This window comes from Talpa occidentalis, unplaced genomic scaffold, assembly GCF_014898055.3.
Source record: "Talpa occidentalis isolate TD23 unplaced genomic scaffold, MPIMG_talOcc4v2.1 talOcc4.10, whole genome shotgun sequence".
Lineage (NCBI taxonomy): Eukaryota > Metazoa > Chordata > Mammalia > Eulipotyphla > Talpidae > Talpa > Talpa occidentalis.
The window spans coordinates 12,577,503-12,599,600 of NW_023600993.1; the positions used below are offsets into that span (position 1 = coordinate 12,577,503).

The 22,098-nt window shown below is 37.5% G+C and overlaps 1 protein-coding gene and 1 long non-coding RNA gene across 9 annotated transcripts in view; one reads left to right on the forward strand and one right to left on the reverse strand.

Annotated features, from left to right (window-relative positions):
• The window catches only part of ANKRD28 (ankyrin repeat domain 28), a 130,107-nt gene that overhangs the window by 88,037 nt on the left and 19,972 nt on the right, over positions 1-22,098 (reverse strand). For 3 of the 8 annotated variants that reach the window (XM_037524675.2, XM_037524671.2, XM_037524681.1), the window contains exon 2: positions 8,160-8,232. The exons of 2 other annotated variants lie outside the window; for them this stretch is intronic. In XM_037524675.2, the coding sequence (XP_037380572.1) occupies positions 8,160-8,177 (18 nt within the window). In that variant the 5' untranslated portion in view covers positions 8,178-8,232. Of the gene's footprint in view, positions 1-8,159; positions 8,233-15,159; positions 15,181-15,333; positions 15,465-22,098 lie in introns of those variants that run through there. 3 more of the 8 variants (XM_037524661.1, XM_054690297.1, XM_054690364.1) reach the window with 3 other exon arrangements.
• LOC129145056 (uncharacterized) lies at positions 7,002-16,212 on the forward strand. Its single transcript, XR_008550090.1, has 3 exons — positions 7,002-7,058; positions 7,575-7,692; positions 15,892-16,212. It is a non-coding gene; the product is annotated as an uncharacterized LOC129145056 (long non-coding RNA).

Sequence of the window (22,098 nt, forward strand, 5' to 3'; positions counted from 1 at the left end):
GGGTTCAATTCCCGGCCAGCCAGGGAGATTTCCACATGGCGTGGCAGATCTCTCCTGTCTTGCCCGCTGGTCCCCGCTGTCTCTGGTGAATCATCTCACCCTCCTGTGCCTCTGACCTGTACCCCAGTTCTTATATAAAAATAAATAAATCTTTAAAAAAAATACTCAACAAACTAGGAATAGAATGAAATTACTTCAATATGTGTCATATACAGAAAGGCCGCAAATTCAATGATGAAAGACTAGAAACCTTTCTCCTAAGATCAGAAACATGGCAAGGATGTCCACTTCTACTTCTGTTTAACATAGCAGTATCTGCATTCCACCCAGAACAATAAGACAAAAAACAGAAATATGTAATACAGAAATCAGGAAGAAGCAAATCTATTTGCAGATCACCCTTACAATTACAAAACCAAACAAAAAAACTTGTTAGAGATCACTAAGGTATAGGGCACATGATCAACAAAATCAATTGCATTTCTACTCACTGATAATGAACTATTTGAAAAGGAAATTAAGGAAACAATCTCATTTTCTATAGCATCATACACTATATTTAGGAATATACTAACTAAGGAAGTAAAACAAAAAATTACCAAACAGATGAAACTAAAGATGACATCAATAGATATCCAGGGTTCACAGCTTAGACTTAATACTGTCAAAGAAAGAAAGATACAGGAACTGAAAATAAGATTACCAATAAAGGAAGATTACAAAGGATACAGGAAAAGAAGGTACATATGAAATGGAGGAAGAAAAATTATCTTGTTACGAAGAGAGGATCTTTTGTCCTTTGAAACAGGAGGGAAAGGTTGGTGTGGTAAGTAATGAGAGGAAGAGTTGAAAGGAGTAGTATTTAGCAACTGGAAGTAATTAATGGGTTATGGGGTCTGGATAGTAACGAAAATACAGAAGTAAAGGTAGTTTCAGTACATGAGACAACTTGAGGGATGTGTTCATTTAAGTATGCGGTTAGAAGTCAATGAAGATGATTAATGGTGTGGAGGTTGTTAAAGTTGTGAAGTATGTTGTTTAAATGTTATCTACAAAGAAGTGAACCTAGATAACTGAGGCAACTATGACCCACACACACACACACACACGCACGCACGCACGCACGCACGCACGCACGCGCACATTCCCAAGATATATAAACAAAGGAAAAGTCACCACTTGAGAAGGCATTCTGAAATTCACTGAGTTTTAGTTAAGAGAGGAATGGGGGAGTTGTAAGAGAATTCAAGGTCTTATTAATATTTATTTTTTTAAGATTTATTTATGTGGGTTTCCCTGGTGGCACAAGGCATTAAGCACCACACTATGAAGCAATCCACAGCCTCTGCAGCAAGAGTTCAATCCCCGGCCCACCAGGGAGCAACCCACATGGCGGAGCAGACCTCTCCTGTCTCTCCCACCGCTCCCCTCAGCAGTGTATTTCAGTTAGTCTGCCTATTCTGTTCCCCATTCTGTCTCTGGTGAATCCTCTCACCCTCCGCACCTCTGGCCTGTACCCCAGTTCTTGTATACATAATTTTTTTAAAGATTTATTTATTTTTGCACAAAAGAGCCGGGGTACAGGCAAGAGATGCAGGGGGTGAGAAGACTCACCAGAGACAGAGTGGGGAGCAGAACAGGCAGACTGACTGAAATACAGTGCTGAGGGGAGCAGGGGGTGAAACAGCAGAGGTCTGCTGTGCCATGTTGTAGGGGATCGAACTGTGTTGCAGAAGCTGCAGGATAGCTTCTTAGTGCTGTGCTTAATCCCTTGAGCCACTAGGGAGGCCCTTATTCATTAATATTTAAATGACTTTTTCAGATTTGAATCTTGAGGAAAGTAAACATAACCTTTGAAAAGTTTTGCAAGCAAAAACTTCCAACAAATCAAACAGTACAGGCATTTTTCTAGTTAAACCCTATATACCAAAAGTAAGGGAAAGAGGGAAGAAAACTACTTTGTTGTCAAGTATGTAATACAGTAATGTTCTTAAGTTATGTTTTCTTTTTTTAAATATTTATTTATACATGCAAGAAGTGGGTAGTGTAGGCCAGAGATGTGGGGGTGGGAGGGGGGTGGGGTAAGGGAGTCTGAGAGGATTCACCAGAGACAGAATGGGGAGCAGAACAGGTAGATCCACAAATACACTGCTGAAGGGAGCAGCAGGTGAGACAGGAGAGGTCTGCTGTGCCAGAGGGGTTAACTCCCTGGCTGGGAATCTAACTCTTGCTGCACTGGCTGCAGACAGCTTGATCGTTAAGACTTTGACCTCTGCGCCACCAGGGAGGTCCCTAAAAGTTATATTTTCTTAGTAATTTTTCCTTAAGTTGTTTGAAATTAAACAAAATCATTCATAATTCACACTGAATTGAAGGCCAGATTGAATTGAAGGTTTTCTGTTTTGTTTTTTAAGTTGCGTGGCTTTTAAATATTCTATTTGATCTTTCTCTTGTTAGTGCAGTTTTTGGCTACAATTCATGTTAATTAGCAGTATCTCTGGCATATGACTTCTATCCTAAAAGGACCAGAGTCAACACTTTTTTGAAATATAATCACATTATTATTTACATAATTAATAACCTTTCAGCATGTCTCAAAGACAAATCAGACCCAATGTTACAAATCAGTACTATGTAAAATTTCACTGTAAATTTCTGCTTTTCTTGTAAAAAGACTGAGAAAAGGTTATTTGCAATTCGTTCTGGTTTCTACACTGTGGTAACCGGTAGAAGTAGTATCAAGTTACTGCACTTAAAGAGCTGAAGGGAGAAAAGTTTTCAATTTAAAAATAAGTTGCTATGGTTACCCAATGTTTACCTTTATAAGCAATGATTACATGAGACATCCACGGAATTCCCACAAGTGCAGTAAGATCAGTAGCTAAAGTGTACACTAGTTATTTCAAAGTAGCTATGGTTTGGGAAATACTAAAGAAAATGATTCACATCTTTCTAAACCATAAAAGGGTGGAGACAGAAATACTGAATGTAACTATTTTAAAATCCAAGTGATGAGTCAGATATCTTAGAACATTTTTCAGATTCTTTAGTTTCCTTTAGATTTAAAGAGTGGTATCTAACACTTTATATAGCAGCTTCAATAGTTGAAAAGGCATTTGTAATGTGTTTCATATATATGAAATTATTTTGATAAATATATTTTCAAGTCCTTGACAAACTTGTAACAAATCACGCTTATAACAAAGTTACTTCAGAGTAAAATGTCAATTCCTTTAGACAACCAATCTTTGTTTTTGAATGGAAAGGACATTTTGCCAGAATGGATATTTAGTTTATTCTTGACTGAGTAGTTAAACTTGCAATCAGTTATTGTATCACAGAAAACTCTTTTGTCTGTTTATAATCAGAACATTCAATTTTGTAACAATACCTGTGAAACTGTGACCCATAAAATCCTGAAGTGATCTTAAAATGATGCGGCTTATTCCCTATTAATGGGATGGACCTTCCACAGTATCTGCTATTTTGCACAACAGAATATGAAACGTTTGTTCTTTAATATTAGGGCTATCCTAAACTGTTATACTCTACTAACTTTAAGAAATAAGACTTATAAACAAGAAGTGAAATAAGCTGACTCCAAGGTGGGTGATTCAGCTATTCAATGCTATCACATAGTGTTAGGGGGAAAAGGATGTCCCAAAGCTAATTCCATACAGGCTTTGTGGACTCCACCCCCACCCTAGGTCAAAGTCAAAGACACTGGGAACTCCAAATCCCATCATCACCAAAGGAAGGTGGCTGGGACCTGAGGGTGGGGTTAAGCAGCCAGGTGGATATAAAAGGCAGAAACGTGGGCTTTGGGGGCTCCCCCATTTTGGCTCTTCGTCAGCTCGCAGCGTCCGGCCAGCTCTGAGAGTGACTTTGGGTTTCCAGGTCGGCGGATCGGGTAGGACGCATTAAAGACTTTATTTCCCTATTTTTTCCCTGAGTTGTACATTTTCCTTATTTCCTTTTCTCTTGTAAATAAACCTTTTATTAACCTTTTGTGTGTGTGTGTAGTAGAGTTTTCATAAGTCCCTTTAAAGCGCGCAGGTGAGGACCCACAGCCAGGAACCCGTTTTAATATCGGGGTTGCTCTATAACAATAGGACATCTAGGATTCACCATGGACCTTCACAGTCACAAGTTACCTACCTACACTCATATCAGACAGATACTGTTGTGCAACAGTAAAGAGGATGCCTTTTGTGCATTCCTTTTTAAGTACAAGGAAGTCTTTCCTAGAAGCTATCTAAGCTGACTTTCCCTTCCTAAACAAACCACTACCAGTCAGAGTAGGAGTCCCATGGTCAGTTTACACAAGTGGGGAATTTCCCAAATCATGTAGAATCATTTAGCATCCAAGCAAAACTGGAAACTTGCACTTTATTTCAGTAGTTTAATTTTCCCACCATTATGAATTAATCACAACACAGTAGGACTGGATGATACTTTAAAGAATCCAGAGATTTTTGAAAGGGGGGGGGGGAACAGTAATCAGTAATTTATCTTAAAACAGGCTAATGGGGGCCTCCCCGGTGGCACAGCGGTTGAGAGCTGGGTTGCGAAGCTGCCCGCAGCCTCTGCAGCGCCGGTTTGATCCCCGGCTGTTCCCGGGCCACCTGGAGGAGGGTCCCACATGGCGCGTAGACCTCTCCTGCCGCCCGCTGCTCCCCTCAGCAGTGTACTTCGGTCCTTCTGGATGCTCTGCTCCCCTCTCTGGCTCTGGTGAATTCTCTCACCCTCCCGCGCTTCTGACTGTACTCAGTGCTTGTATAAATAAGTAAATAAATAAAAATAAATCTTAAAAAAAAAAAGTACCTTCAAAAAAAAAAAAAAAACAGGCTAATGGCAGTCAATGTTTTATAAACACCATTGGATAAATAAGAAGTATACTTGAGAATGAATATAAAAAATTATACCTAAAATTTGACCAATTAAAATGACAGTTTTATCTCAAAAACGTTTCTTATTAATCCTCCCTAGGAGAAGCAAGGCTAATTACTAGACAGGGGTCAAAACACATCTAGAATAATGAGATTAAAACACATTCAAGGAGGACAGCCACGATGATGGGGGATCTAAAATCCATGTCATAACTGTAAATAAAGCTAAAGATGTTTTGTCTAGAACAGAGTCAGAGAGAATGACAGCTTTAAAATATCTGAAGTGCTGTCATTTTGAAGAGATACAAAATTGCATGTAGTTCTAGAGATAAGAATGAGGATCAAAGATCAAAGCCAGTTAGGTTCTTGCAGAAGGTAGACATAAGGAAAAAATGTGAGCCCACAAAATTTTACATATCAAGATTTTATTATTTGTTACATTAAAAACAACCCAAATATTAAACAATAAATTTAAGGCATAGTCTGTATCATACAATGAAATATCAGAAATCAACCTTTACAAATTTCTAAAAAATTGGGACAATAGTCACAGAAATGTTACATGAGACACACAACACTGTATATAGTGTGATTCTAATTATGTTAAATAATGACGATTTTTTTCCCCCAAATCAACAACAAATTAGTTAGCTCAGTTATAGGATTATGGGGAATTTTGTTCTCTTCTTCATATGCTCACATTTTATTTTTTTCTTAGTCATGACTCTTACTTGCTAAATTCAGTCACTACTTTAGAGGTAAGAAAAATAAAACTTACGGGGGTTAAATGACAAGTTCACATTCCAGTGGATGGTTAGGAGTTAGGGCCAAAACCTGAATACTGCCCACGTGAAGACTTGCTTTTAGGAAGTTAACCTGCAAAGCCAAAGCCATAGAAACCACAGCCAGATAACCTAGAGTAGTTGGGCATCAAATGTAGACCAAGGTGTTGAGACTTTACTGGGCTACCTCAAAAGCTATCAAATAGTAAAGAGAAAAATGTAAGAAAGGGTAATTTTAAATACATTTTACTGTAAATAAGAATAACAAGTAACTATAAGGCTTATGTAATTTTGTTTATATAGAAACATAATTTTGTTTTTTATAAAAACTGCCATTTCCTTTTCTGCTCTTGAAAGGATAGACTAGATTGGAGAAAAAAGATCTTACTGAAAAGAATTTAGAGACACTGATGCTCCAGGGTCTGCACTTATTTTGCTCTTAAAATAAAAATAATAATAATGTTTTATTAGGAGATAACTGTTTCCTTGAATTGAAATCTCCACAACCTTGTTTCAATCCCAAATAAACTCTACAGACCCAAGTATTCATTCAATTCACTTGGATAACCACCAGAGTTATTTGGTAACTAATAAAAAGATAATATGAATACTATATTGTGAAATAAAAAGCTCCAATGAAAGGACTTTGACAGATACTGGACAGGAGAAAAAGGTAAAATGATTATCAAGGACAATATTAAAGCCTGAGTTATCTGTATTTTTTAACTTTAGAAATTAAGAAACTTTTTGTTAGTGTCATTTAAATCACAGTATACCCTAAATAAAACATCAAAATAAAACCACCTAAACTGGCTCTAAAGTGGAGGATAAAAAATATTCAAAAATACATTAAGGTAAAGCTACTATCTATTTCACAAACAAGGATTTATCTTTTTTTTATAATTAAATTGCTATTATATGTCACAAATGGTTATGTTTCACTAGTTTTAACTTAACCTATCTGTATAACCAACTTTATCACTACCATAACTTCATTTTTCCTTATGATTAATTTTTTAAATTATTCCTATGTAAATACCTAAGTAACTAATGCAAAAGCACCACCCAGTGGTAAAAGATGACAATTACAAGTTACATAGCAATACAGCAAAATTAGTTAAATTTGTGGCTCTACATGATCTCAAACACAGAATACCAGGAAAGAAAAAATAAACAGACCATGTGACAGTGATAGTATCTACTATTTGTCACAATTTCCTAGCCAAATATCACTCTTACTCTTTCGTTTGACATTTTTTTTTTCTTTTTCTATCTTAACAGCCCGTTACCTAAATCCTTGACAGAGTACAGAATTAGGAGTATTTCAAGATTCACTAAAATCTTTTACTGAGCTGGAAATCAGCAGTTTATAAAGAACAGAAATAAGGTACGTTTGGGAAGGGCGTGAATTTTCAATGGAATTCCAGTCAGCAAAGTACATTCCAGGTTAACAACCAAAAGATACATGGAGACATCCTATGTATTTTTTAAAAGTGATAACTTGATTACCTAAAAGGCCAGGGAAAGATGTACACTTGGCTAATTCATATAAAATTCAGAAAATCTAAAGAGAGTATCAATCTTTACTGTGGTTATATTTATTCCAATTCAAGAACACAACCTAATGTTTTCCTAATAATTGATTCCAATATAACAAGAATACAGATAAAAATTTTCAACTTCCAACATAACAGCTTTCTAATCATTTTATCTAAAAAGAGTTTAACCAAGAACAAATCATAACAAAACCCAGTAATAATCAACTTTTGTTTTGAAACAACTTTGCTCTGTATTTAAAATCAAACGGAATCTTTGTGATCAAAGTATCAGAAAGTGCAGCAGGTTGCAGTTTGGAAACAGAAAAGAGGCTAGCTATTAGGCTATCGTTTCTTCTGTTTTACAGAATCCTTCAATATGTTTGAATTTCAAACATACTGAAAACTGACAAATACAAGGAGGCCTACCAAACAAAGGCAAGGATATCGCAACTAGTTCAAATTGTCTTCACTAGTGCCTTCGGGGTAAGTTTTTTTTTTTTTTTTTAACTACTTTCACCAAACATGTAGGAATTACTCACATAATTGAGATAGTCTATTACAAACGTTTAACATGTAAGAGTAAGCATGACCAAGGATGCATTCACCTTGACAAATAGGATAAAAAATGACACAAAATGATTAGTTTTTCAGGATAAAACAAAACCAACAGTAGTACCATTATATTCAGCTATTATTCATTTTTCTAAGCTTCAACACAACTTAAAATTTTAAGCTCTCACCACTGAAAATTTAAGGATGTTTATCCACAAATGTGAGATCTACTACACTTAACAAAAATGCCTAAAAAGGTATTTTGGCTGATACGTATTTATTCACATTAGATTATGTATAACATCTAAATTTAAGCTATAAGAAGGCATAATAGCAATAAAGTAACCAATGACAAGAGCTGCCTACATTACTGCAGAGACTACGGGAAAAAAACCTACCATAATAGGAATTCCCATACTATTTTCCTCTGGTGGAAGCAGTAGTTGTATTGTTTCAATTCCAATCTCAGGCCTGTGGCAGAAAACAGATATCAAAAGCAAGAATATGCTGACCATAGAAATGAAGGGCTATGTAATATATAACTAGTACCTCAACAAAACATTAAGCTATTAGATAATATTAAAAGTCATGGAAATTCAGAATCTAAGCTTTACCCTTTTATGAAGACTATTAACTAATCTGTAACAAGATAGATTTTTCAAAAGATTTTCTTAATATATGAGCCAATTGTTACTGAATTCTTGGAAGATACTCAAAAAGTAGGGTTTAAGTCTTAGAAATCCTACTAAAGAGACATTCTCATAAATTTCTTTAAAAAGAACTATTCAAATGCATTCACTGTAACAGAATGAAACAACTATACATTTTTGTATGGGGATATGTTAATTTAATAAACTATAAAAGTATAAATTCAATTTGTATAATTTTTGTATATTAAAAATGTTCATTTCAGAAATTCTAACTTAAGATGTCACCATAATATCTCCCAAAATACACAATAGTAATTATTTTTATTACCTATAAAAATATATTCTGAAAATTTGGGCTGTATAGACACACACAGACATACTATTTATAGTAACTAGTTTCTCCCCATCTCAATCTCCACAATGTGCTAATGATATCCAACCAAAGTAGGTGGTCCTTTACTAACATTAAACATTCCTCTGTAGCACATTCAATGACTATGTAACATTACATTGAAAAATATCATATTATTGTAGTTAGCCATTTCCTAAGATCTAACATTTGAGTTGCTTCTATATCTTTACTTTTATATAATAATATTTCTGGGATTATATCCCAACATTTATTTTTAGTAAAATGATTGGTCTTCAAAAAAACAAACAAAAAAACCCAAAAAAACAAGATTAGGCCTAAAATATTCTGAAGCCATAGTTCTCACGTACAACGACCTTGAAAGAACAAATATCAGAATTAAATTCACTGTGTAAGAGAATGCTTTCAACCGTATTTTCTTTCAGTCTGAAAGATCAGTTTATAACCACCTCTGTCATAGTGGTTATTGCGTATGTGCTAATATGACTTTCCAGTATATTAGAAGTTAGAATTCATTCTACCTGTTCTAGGGAAATAAGCTAGCTACAGGTCTAAACATATTATCAAAATTTGTTATTTTGCCTCTTGTCAAACTTATTAATTTGTTAACCTTGTCAAAAATATTAAAAGCGCATTATTTTTAGTATGACTTTTATCATATTAAAGTAACAGTAGTATTATTAATTTGCCATTTGGTGGCAGCAAATACAAAGGAAAATAAATTCCCTATGAATATTTACTTATTCTATTATTAATACAAAGACAGTTTTTCCAAAGTCATGTGCTCTTTAATTTTTATTTTAGTATTATGTTAATAATCAAGCTCAAAACATAAGAAAATTCCTGAATTAACTGAATGTAAGGGAGTTCTATTACTTTACACTATTCTTAACTGTAGCATTTACCAAGAGTTCATTGGTAATAAAACAGAAATGTGACACTCTTGATGCTTATCAAGCAATATGCAAGTCAACAACTTCTATTTGTATTACAAATTATATAATCAAGTAAATAACACATTTTCTTTAGCTGAATAAAGCTAGCCTAACACCACAACACTTATTCAATAATCATTTGTTACTATGTGTTCAGTGTAGAAAAAAAACAGCAGTAAAAATGAGAAAGCTTCTGGCTTCATGAAGTTCACATAAAATTTTCCAGACTTAGGAGATAGTAAATACCAGCTCAAGAGCCTGAATGTTACACAAATACATGTAATACAAAAATACTGTACACCCTCCACATAAAATTTACAATTGAAAAAAAGCTACACAAATAATGAGTATAAGGAAATGCAAATTATTTTTTGGTACTGTGGTTGCCTTAAGTCACTTTTTTTTTAAATATGAAGTTATTCCAAAAGTAAAAGTTTGGTGCCCTAAATTACTACTGCTTATTCAACTTATAAGATACTAAGTAAGTGAAATAATTAAGTGGTAATTTTTACAAAAAATTATCACATGATCAAGTTATTTCAAACTTCTCAGTAACTTATTTACAGAAATCACTACCATAGTGATTCAGTTTAAAATGCTGAAAAGCATTAAGCTAGGATCACAAGTAGATTCAAAGAGACTAAATTTGTGCATGTATTGAGAGATTAAACATAAAGCACATGTGACTACTGTTAACTACTTTTTTCCCCAGGGATCTTCTTTGTTCTTTAACATAATTTTAGTCTGAAAGAATTGCGACCATATACAAGGCAAGAATCTCCTTCAGAGGCAAGGGTTCTATGTCGTTTACCCTTGCATACAACAATGATTAACAATTTCTCATGCATGAACATTTCTCATACTGTTAACTGTATCTTATAAGCAAAAAGTTTTTAATTTTCTTATTTTTCTGTTTTTGTCCAAACTAGACGGATTTTTGTAGGTTAATTAACATGAGCAATTTCATACAGTTCATCCTTATACCAATTATTCATGACATAAGATCCTTGAGGTAGTTACAATTTCTTGTACTCCTCAAAACAGGCATCCTTCCAATGAGGGAGAAATTAAAAAGAAAAATGCAAAACAGTGCAATCAATGATTTGATAGGAGTTCATGGGTATGTGTTTCCAAGAGGGAAAGAAACATGCATATGATGCATAGAAATCACAAGAAATGCTGTGAGATCTTGAATGATATCAAAAGAACTGGAGAGTTACCTGGAAAACAAAACTAAATAGAATTATTTGCTCTGTGATCACTACACTTAAATGTGTGTTTAAAGAAACTAGGAAACAACTGTCTGATTTTTATAGGGAACAAAGGAAGGAGGCCTGTCACATTCCCATTCAATCTCATACTGTAAGTCCTGGCCATGGGGCTATGAAAAGAAATAAACAATTTAGAAAAGGAATAAAGCTGCGTATTAGCAGAGAACACAAAAGCCTATATAAGAAATCCCATGGATTCTCAAAAAAAAGCTGCCAGAACTAGTAAGTAAATTTAGTAAAGAAATATTATGTACTAAAAATGAAGTGGAAATCAAACATTTATTTATTTTTTTTTTAAAGATTGATTGATTTATTTATTTATTTATTTATTTATTTATTTATTTATGCAAGCACTGGGTACAGTCAGAAGCGCGAGAGGGTGAGAGAATTCACCAGAGCCAGAGCGGGGAGCAGAGCAGGCAGAAGGACCGAAGTACACTGCTGAGGGGAGCAGAAGGCGGCAGCAGAGGTCTGCGCGCCATGTGGGACCCTCCTCTGGTGGCCGGGGAGCAGCCGGGGATCGAACTGGCGCTGCAGAGGCTGCGGGCAGCTTCGCAACCCAGCGCTCAACTGCTGCGCCACCGGGGAGGCCCGGAAATCAAACATTTAAAAGCAGAATTATTTACAGTGACACCCAAGAAAATGAAATACTAAGATATAAACTTAACAAAATATGTGCAGAATCTGTACGTTAAAAACTACAAAATATTGAGGAAGGAAAGTGAAGACATAAAGAAAGAGCCATGTTCATGGACTGGAAGACTCAATATTGTTTTTTTTTTTTAATTATTTATTCATTGCATAGAAGAACTAGGGGTCAGCCAGAGGTGTAGGGGGCGGCGGCGGCGGCGGTGGGTGGGGGGGCAGATATGAGGATGAGAAGAATCACCAGAGACAGAGCGGGGAACAGTACAGGTGGATTTACTGAAATACAGTGCTAAGGGGAGCAGTGGGAGAGACAGGAGAGGTCTGCTGCGTCATATGCAGGTTTGCTCACTGGCCAGGGATCTATCTAACTTAGGCGGTATCAGTGATAGCACTGAGACATAACTCCTAGGCCACAAGGTAGGCTCCCAAGACTCAATATTGTTGAGATGTCAGTTGTCCCTCATCTATACATTTAATGCAATTCCAATCAAGTTCCACAATATTTGCAGAAATGAATAAGCAAATTCAAAAATTCACATGAAAAGGCAAAGTAATTAAGGGTCAATATAATTTTACAAAAAAGAATAAAGCTGGAGGATTCCCAGTACTAGGAAGCTATAGGAATCAAGGCAGTATGATACTAGAAGGATAAACATGCAGATGCAAGGAAAAAAAGACCTGATGAGTCCAGAAATAGAACAAAACATACAGTCAAGTAATTTTTGACAAAAGCAACAGAGAAGAAAATAATCTTTCCCAAAAATGATCCAGAGTAACTGGATAATTCATTTGTTGTTTTTTTTTTAAATCAAAAAAAAAAAAAAAAAAAGTAGCTCAGACCTCTACCTAACATCACACACAAAAACTAATTCAAAATGGATCACAGACTTAAGCATACAATCTGAAAGTGTAAAACTTCTAGTCAAAAATATAGCAGTAAATCTTTGTGACCTTTGAGTAGGCAAAGTATTTTTAGATAGTATCAAAAGTAAAATCCATAGATTAAAATATTGTCATCAAAATAAAGAATACTGCTCTTTGAAAGCCATGATTAAGAGGAGACAAATATAGACAAGAGATTGAGAGAATATATTTGTACATCAGCATATCTGACAATATTCATACACAGAATAAAGAACTCCTATAACCCAGTAGTAGACAGACCAACTTTCAGAATGGGCAAAAAGATGTAAACAGTTTGATGCTTCACCCCCCCCCAAAAAAAAAAAATCATCATCATCAACATCAGGAAAATGCAAATAAAAAACAGTAAGATACTATTGCACATTTACTATTGGTAGAATGACTTTTGGTAGAATGACTTTAAAAAAAAAAAAACTGACAATATCAAAGTCTGGGAGGAACGTTGAGCTATTATAATCCTTATATATTGCTGCTGGGAAATCAAAATATTAATCATTTTGTAGTTGTTTATAAAGTTAAACATACAATTAGTGTATGCACCGACTCCTCGGTATTAACTCAATAAAATAAAAACTGTTCACAAAAATATGTACATTAATATTTATTCTGACTTTATCCATAATCTCCAAAACCTGGAAATAACCCAAACATCTCTCAACTAGAGAATGGGTATATTAACTACAATAAATCCATATAATAGAATACAACTCAGTAATAAAAAAGGAACCATAGTGAATGACTGTTTTTCACGACACTGCAAAAGCCAAAATCTTAAAGAGATAAAAGAGATAGGTAAAAGTTAGGAGCTATGTAATGAACACAAAGAGGCCACAAGGAAACTTTGGGGAGTAATGGAAGTATTCTATATCTTGATTGTTTTGGTCATTAAATGGTTTAAGCACTAGTGAATACTAGTAACAGTATACTGAAAAGGGTAAACTTTATCTCTAAAATATACCTTAATAAGAATAAACAAACTATAAAAGTGTTAGAAAGAGCTACATCACCACCCTTTCAAATCCATAATTTCCTAAGACAAAAATTCACATTTAAGTATTGAAAAAATTCTATATTAAAAAAACAAACAAACAGGGGCCTCCCTGGTGGTACAAGGAGTTAAAGACAGCGCTATCAAGTTATGGCCAGACACTGCAGCACGAGTTCGATTCCCCAACCACCAGGGAGGTGACCCGCATGGTACAGACCTCTCCTGTCTCACTGGCTGCTTCCCTCAGCAGAGTAATCTGTCTGTTCTGCTCCCCACTATCTGATGAATTCTCTCACCCCCCCACTCCCGCACCTCTGGCCTACACCCCCAGTACTTGTGTGCATAATTTTTTTTAAATCTTAAAAAATACCCCAAAAAACAAAAAAAAACATAAAGTTAAAAAAAAAAAAAGACAAACATTGAGAACAAAAACAACCCACTACAGAAATAGGCAAAAACCAGAAACAACTCACAGAAAAGGAAACACACAAAAATGGGAAATTCATATTTAAAAAGTCCAACTGTTCAAAACATGAACATATATTCAACCTCACAAGGAATTTCAGAAATTTAAGTTAAAACAAGAAACTACTGGGGGCCTCCCTGGTGGTGCAGGGGTTAAAGGCAGCACAATCGCCAGCCACTGCAGCACAAGTTGACTTCAATCCCCAGCTGGCCAGGGAGCTGACCCACACGGTGCAGCACCTCTCCTGCTTCTGCCCACTACTCCCCTCAGCAGTGCTTTTCAGTATATCTGCCTGTTCTACTCCCCATTCTCACTGGTGAATACTCTCACCTCCCCCTCACCCTGGCACTTGCACCCCAGTTCTTGTATGCATGAATACATAAATCTTTCAAAATAAATAAAACAGGAAACTACCATACAGCCTTCAGATTGTAAAAATTAAAGTCATACTAAAACAATTATCAACAAGTTTGAGAGTAAAGAGGCAATATAACTGGTACAACTACTCTGGAGAAAATAAAAACGACACTGTAAAAGTGAGTATGCTGATTCAGCAAGTCTGTTTCTGGCACATCAACCTCAGAGAAACTTTGATATATATGTAAGGAGATACACAAGAAAAGCTGATGTATACATTATTAATTATTATAGTTCAAAGTTGGTAACTACCTAACCGCATTCAGTATGTCATGTGAATAGACTCTGGTTAATTTGTATGAGATATAGTGAAAGTGTGCTGACATGGATAAAATTTTAAAACCAATGCTACAAAAGACAAATTTAGTATACCATTTGAAAGTTTAGAAATCATAAAAAACATAGCACATATTGGTTATGGATATGATATGTAAAGCTTTGCATATGTGTAAAAACCTGAATAATATAAGCCAACTTCAAGGTGGTTCCCTAGGGAAGGACAAGAATTTTACTCTTTAGGGGACACAAAGTGAATACAGCAAAGTATTAACAGGTTTATTCCTGATGGTAAGTAATAAGGTTCCCATTGAGCTGTATTTTATCTTATCCTGTGTGTCTGAAAATTTCAACATAATTAAAAATATTTTCAAGTGCCTACACCCCCCCCAACCCCCCTCCACTCGCGGGGCAGCACTTCGGGGCACCCGGCCTCCGGCACCCGGTTCTCGCCTTCCCCATCCGGCCAGCAGCCCACGGCGTGAGCTCCATGCTCTTCTATTCCTTTTTCAAGTCCCTTGTGGGCAAGGATGTGGTGGTGGAACTCAAGAATGACCAGAGCATCTGTGGAACACTCCATTCTGTGGATCAGTATCTCAATATCAAACTGACATCAGTGTCACAAACCCTAAGAAATACCCTCACGGGTTATCAGTGAAGAAATGCTTCATCCGGGGTGCTCAGTGGTCCGCTGTGTGCAGCTGCCCGCAGATGAGGGTGACACACAGCTGCTCCAGGATGCGGCCAAGAAGGAGGCCCTGCAGCAGAAACAGTGATGATTCCTCTTCGCCAGCCCCTTCCATTGATGACCTTTAACCTATGCCCCAGCCCAGAATCCCTCCCCTGCATACTTGAGGTGGTGTGTTTTGTTATTGTTTTTTTAAGAGTGAGGGTTTTTTTTTTTTTTTAAGGGGTGAGTGGTTTAGAGGGTTAATAATGGGGAGCAACTAATCCTTTGTTGAGAAGTGGGGGGATCAGTAGGCTTGGGAACTGCAAAGACTTCCCTGTCTTTGGTACCTGCCTTTCTCACTCCTTCCCTGGAGACAGAGAATCTCCTAGATCTCTCCAGGGTAGCTGGTGATTCATTTTGGGGATGGAAGGAATCTATACTGCACTGGGAATAAAATTTATGATGCAAAAAAATAAATAAATAAATAAATAATTTTTTTTTTTCCCCCCAAAAAGCATCTAGTACACGGCTTCCATGCAGAAGAGGAACTGAAATGCAGCAAGAACAGAAAAGGGCAGACTGGTCAGAGAACTACTGCATTGACCCAAGTAACCACAGCAGCATGAACTAATCAATAAGACCATAAAGCAGGAAGGAGAGAGATCTATATTACATACACATGAATTAGGATAAAATTTTCTTCATATAGTTATGCAAGTTAGTCATTATCTGTAAGTTTCCTATACTGTTGAAAAAGTTCCCCAACATCAGCCTGATTTTGGAGTTCCCTTAGGAAATTCAAGTTCAGTTACATCATCCTTTAGTGAACTGAGACTGCCTCTCTACAAAATTATTTAGTATAAATCAAAGTAGAAGAAGTCTCTATCCAGAAACTCTGCACTATTATTAAATCTGAATCACAGCACTATTATCATGTCGGTATGACTAACACAATGTACCAGAGACACATCCTGTCAACCAGCACCAAAACTTGTCACTTTCACTATTTGTGCATCACAAGGAAACTGGCAGCTTATAAACATGTAAAACTCATTATCTCTAATAGTCACATGAAAATAATTCTACAGACATAACAGCAGCTCAAAATTGGGCCTCACAAACCACAGATCTGAGGTTATTAAAGCAGGGGAGGGGGGAGGAGAGGGAAGGGAAGAGCACAAAGGGCTGTGGTGGTGGTTCAAGGGTGTCGTGGTGGTGGAAAAATTGTGGGAACTACACCTCCGGGGGCAAAATCAAATATCGTACAAAAATGAACGATGTAAAAAAATTAAAAAAATAGTATTTTTTAAAAGTGGGCCTCTGGGCCTCCCCTAATGGTGCAGTGGTTGAGCGCTGGGTTGCGAGGCTGCCCACAGCCTCTGCAGTGCCGGTTCGATCCCCAGCTACTGGGCGAGGGTCCCACATGGCGCGCGGATCTCTCCTGCTACCTGCTGCTCCCCTCAGCCGTGTGTTTCATCAGTCTGCCTGTTCTGTTCCCCGCTCTGGTGAATTCTCTCACCCTCCTGCGCTTCTGACTGTACCCAGTGCTTGTATAAATAAATAAATCTTAAAAAAAAAAAAAAAAAAGTGGGCCTCATATCATCATTAACATTGGATCCAAACAGAAATTATAGGCAAAATCATGAGGATTCCAAAGAGACACATAATGGGTCTCCCTGGTGGAGCAAGGGGTTAAGACACAACCTATGAAATACGTAAGAACATTTTGATGATGAATCAAGTCTACTGAACCACAAAGTCTTGATACATGTTACTGTGAATCTGAGAGTATCCTTTTATATGTGTGTGTGCATATTTATGAGAACGCATAGAAAGATGACAACACAAACAGACCCAGAGCTGATTAAGGCGGGAATGCAGACCCAGGAGGTTACCAGATCACTACTCTTCTTATCATAAAGCACTGCAGTAAGAACCTTAAATCTGAAGAAACCATACAAAAAGTACTGCTCTACCAAACCCAAAAATATGCTAAGCCCCTGCTGCCATTTGTATGTATAGTTTTTGTTTAACATTGTGGTAATGCCCATTTTTTAAATGAACACTAATTTCTTTCATGGGTGACTCCTTATCAATAACACCGATACTTTACTCAAAAAAAAAAAACAAAAAAAAAAAAAAAAAAAAAAAAAAAACAAACAGGGGGTAGAGAGGGAACCCGAGCTTTACCCTCTGGTGTACTTACCAGAACTTCTTTTTTCAGTTTGTAATGTCAAAGTCATCACCCTTCAGCTACTCCACACTCAACATTTTTTTTTTTTTTTAAACACTTATTTATTTATTTATTTATACAAGAGCAGGGGTACAGGCCAGAGGTGTGGAGAAGTGAGAGGATTCACAGAGACAGAGTGGGGAACAGAACAGGCAGACTGACTGAAATACACTGCTGAGGGGAGCAGCGGGGGAGGCAGGAGAGAGGTCTGCTGAGCCATGTGGGTAGCTCCCTGGCAGGCTGGGGATCGAACTTGTGCTGCAGAGGCTGTGGATTGCTTCACAGTGTGGTGCTTAACCCCTTGTACCACCAGGGAGGCCCCACACTCAACTTTTAATTACATTTGGTAAAAAAAAGGAAAAGAAGGGCCTCCCTGGTGGCGCAGCGGTTGAGCGCTGGGTTGAGAAGCTGCCCGCAGTCTCTGCGGCGCCGGTTCGATCCCTGGCTGCTCCCTGGCCACTGGAGGAGGGTCCCGCATGGCGCGCAGACCTCTCCTGCCGCCCGCTTCTCCCCTCAGCAGTGTGTACTTTGGTCCTTCTGGCTGCTCTGCTCCCCGCTCTGGCTCTGATGAATTCTCTCACCCTCCCGCGCTGCTGACTGTACCCAGTGCTTGTATAAATAAACAAATCTTTAAAAAAAAAAAAAAGCGCAGGCTTAAAAAAAAAAAAAGGAAAAGAAGTTTCTTTCTGTTAATTCTGAAGTAGAGGAAAAATTGGGGTCTCCCCGGTGGCGCAGCAGTTGAGCACTGGGTTGCAAAGCTGCCCGCGGCCTCTGCAGCACTGGTTCGATCCCCAGCTGCTCCCCGGCCACCAGAGGAGGGTCCCACATGGTGCGCAGACCTCTCCTGCCGCCCACATCTCCCCTCAGCAGTGTGTACTTTGGTCCTTCTGGCTGCTCTGCTCCCCGCTCTGACTCTGGTGAATTCTCTCACCCTCCCGCGCTTCTGACTGTACCCAGTGCTTGTATAAATAAACAAATAAACAAGCAAATAAATAACTCTTTAAAAAAAATAAGAAATAAAGGAAAAATTATGTTTTTCGGGAAGCCTTCATTTTTAGGAAAAATAGTATAATATGGACTATGTGAATGACCTAACACCCACTTTGGTGGTGTGACGAGACCGCCAAACATATCATGAGAATGGACATGTAACGGAAGCAATAATTAAATCTATTTTTAAGCCACTGAGATTTGGGATTTATTACTACAGCAAAATCTATGCCACACTGGTTAATAAACCATCCCTCCCATCTCCGTACCATCTGTAAATGTGATGAGTAAGCCTTATGGCTCATGCAATCCATGGAATATAGCAGACTTCATTCAAAAAAATTAAAGTTAGGCTATTCTAGTGTGTTCTCAATGAATCCAGGCTACTTCTTAATGATCAGTGGCTTTACTTCTCCTGCAAACAAGTGACTCTTTAAATAATTTATTCTAGACTATCACTGAAAGCCACATCAAGAGCTATAATCGTACTTCTTCTCTTCTGAAAAAATGCAGTAAACCTGCCCTGTCTCTAACCTTCCAACATCTCTTTGAAACTCCGCAAGGCCTGAACACAAAAATTAGAGAATTTATTTGTTCTTACAACCCCAAATATAATTTTTTTCTTTTTACTTATTCTTTTTTCCTGGTGGTAGCTTTATTTTTTTATATGAATTTTATTTTTTACATCACTGTTCATTTTTAAACAATATTTGCTTCTCCCACCCCCTCAGGTGTAGTCCCTATAGTTTCCATCACCAATGCACTCGTGTACCATCACCTCAGTCCCCTGTGCTCCTCCCTCCCTTTGATCCCTCTCCCTCCTTCTCCCCTGCAATATGTCTGATTTATAATTGTCTTTTTTGCTTTGTTGTGTTTTGTACTGTTATTATTTTTTTACACTGTCTTATTTGGTTTCCCTATATTCCTGCTATAAGTGAAACCATCTATTTTTCTTTTTCCTTCTAGCTAATTTCACTGAGCATAATTCCTTCTAGTTTCATGCGTGTTGCTGTGAACGGCATGAGTTTATCTTTTTGGATTGCTGAATAATACTCTATCATGTATATATGCCACATCTTCTTGATCCAGTCATCTACTTTTGGGCATTTGCAACCCCAAATATAATTCGTTCAAGAATAATCACTACCTTTATTCCTTTCTCTTGATTTTATTTCTCTATTTCCATTTACTGTTTTACTTTAACCCAAGACTGACCTTTTATGAGCAAAGTGAATCAGAAGATCCTTCCCTTCAGACATAATATTCATGTTATTCCATAATAGGCTATTCCAACTATCCTGTACTGTTCACTTACTGCTAAGATGTATTCAACATTTAGTAAGTACAACATTGAGTATTAGGAAACTGCTTGCTCTGGGACATTATCTCTGCTCTCAAGGAATGCACAGTTTGAAATGTCAAGTAAGAGCTGTAGCACAGGGATCCTGAATACTTTAAGTAGTATAATACAGTGGCTAGGCACATAAACTTTGAAACCAGACAATCCTGGGATTAGTTTCTGGTCTCAACTTCCTCCTCTATAAAACCAGGATAATTAGCCACAAAGGACTGTTCAAAGAATAAATCAGATGACACACGTAACCGATTTAATAGATATTATCTGGAAGATATTAACCAGAAAAAAATTATGCAAAGATGATTAGTCATATTTGCATTTTAGAAATAGCATGCTTTGCATCCAGTAGCAAAAAATAGATAAAAGTTGAGTGCAAAGCACAGTAAGATAGTTAAAAAGCAACTGCAGGCAGATAAAGAATGAGAGAAAGGGCCTCCCCGGTGGCACAGCAGTTGAGCGCTGAGTTAAGCTGCCCGCAGCCTCTGCAGCGCCGGTTCAATCCCCAGCCGCTGGGCGAGGGTCCCACATGGCGCACAGACCTCTCCTGCCACGCCCGCTGCTCCCCTCAGCAGTGTACTTTGTCAGTCTGCCTGTTCTGTTCCTGGCTCTGGTGAATTCTCTCACCCTCCAGCACTTCTGACTGTACCCAGTGCTTGTATAAATAAATAAATAAATCTTAAAAAAAAAAAAAAAGAGAGAGAAAAAACAACAAAGGTTCAGTCCTGGCTCTAATAACTGTAATCTTGTACAAATTTTATTCTCCTCAGGTCTCAGTGCTCTCATCTACAATTTGGCCTACACGATTAAAGTGTACTTATGTACCACCTGTCTGTTTTAATGACTTCACATTTCATATATCTATAATGTCAGTTACAGGCAAATCATATACAGATATCCTTAACAAAAAAAAAACTAACGAAGAATTAAATGCTAAAAACTACTTTCAAGAACAAACACAAAAGGTGTGCACAGTGTCAAGAACAAGAAGAAAACTGCATCTGTAATCGGGCATCTTCTGAGATCGCAAAAGAAAATGTTATAAATGTTACAATCTAAGAAACTGTGAGTTAAGGTTTTTTTGCAATGTAAACTATCAGTTTATAAATAAAAACCCCAAAGCTTTCCAGAGAATAACAGGAAGAATTTAAGATCTGAAGATGGTAAATATTCAGATAAACAAATTTTTAAATCATCTGACACCATTTCCATCAGTTACCTCTAATAAACAAGAAATAAAAAGTATCTAAACTCGGAAGAAGTAAAATTATTTTTTTAAAAAAAGATATGCCCATCCAGGTAAGAACTGGGGTACAGTCAGAGGTGAGGGAGGGTGAGAGAATTCACCAGAGACAGAGCAGGGAGCAGAACAGGCAGATGGACCGAAGACACTGCTGAGGGGAGCAGCGGGTGAGGCAGGAGAGGTCTGCCGCGCTATGTATGTTTCTCCCTGGCCGGCCAGGAATCGAACCCGTGGCTGCAGAGGCTGCAGACAGCTTCACAGTGTGGTGCTCAACCCGCTGCGCCACCAGGGAGGCCCAAATTATTTCTGTTCATAGACATGACTTCAGCAGAAAACCATAAAGACACCCCCCCCCCCACACACACACACACAAACACAAGAAAATCAACACAGCTTACTCTCTAACTCTGGGTTTTTTAAAAATTACACCAACAACCAAGAATCTAACAGCACCAAAAAAAGAAACAAAAAACAAGAAAACTTGGTAATATAGTTAATTGAGGCTCCAAAGGCTTGTACACTGAAAACTACAAAACACTGCTGAAAGAAACTAAAGACAGAACGCATGTAAAGATATCCTGTGTCCACAGGCTGGAAGAGTAATATTGTTAAAATGTCTATATTACAGTTACTTTTTAAAAGATTTATTTTATTTATTTATGCATAAAAGAGCTGGGATGCAGGCCAGAGGTGAGGGGTGGGGGTAGGCAAGAGGGGGAAGAGGATTCACTAGAGACAGAGCGGGGAGCAGAACAGGCGGATTGACTGAAGTACACAGCTGAGGTGAGCAGCGGGCAAGTCAGGAGAGGTCTGCTGCGCCCTGTGGGTCAGGTCCCTGGCCAGGGATCAAACATGCTGCAGTGGCTGCCCACAGCTTCATAGCGCTGATTCTTAACCCCTTG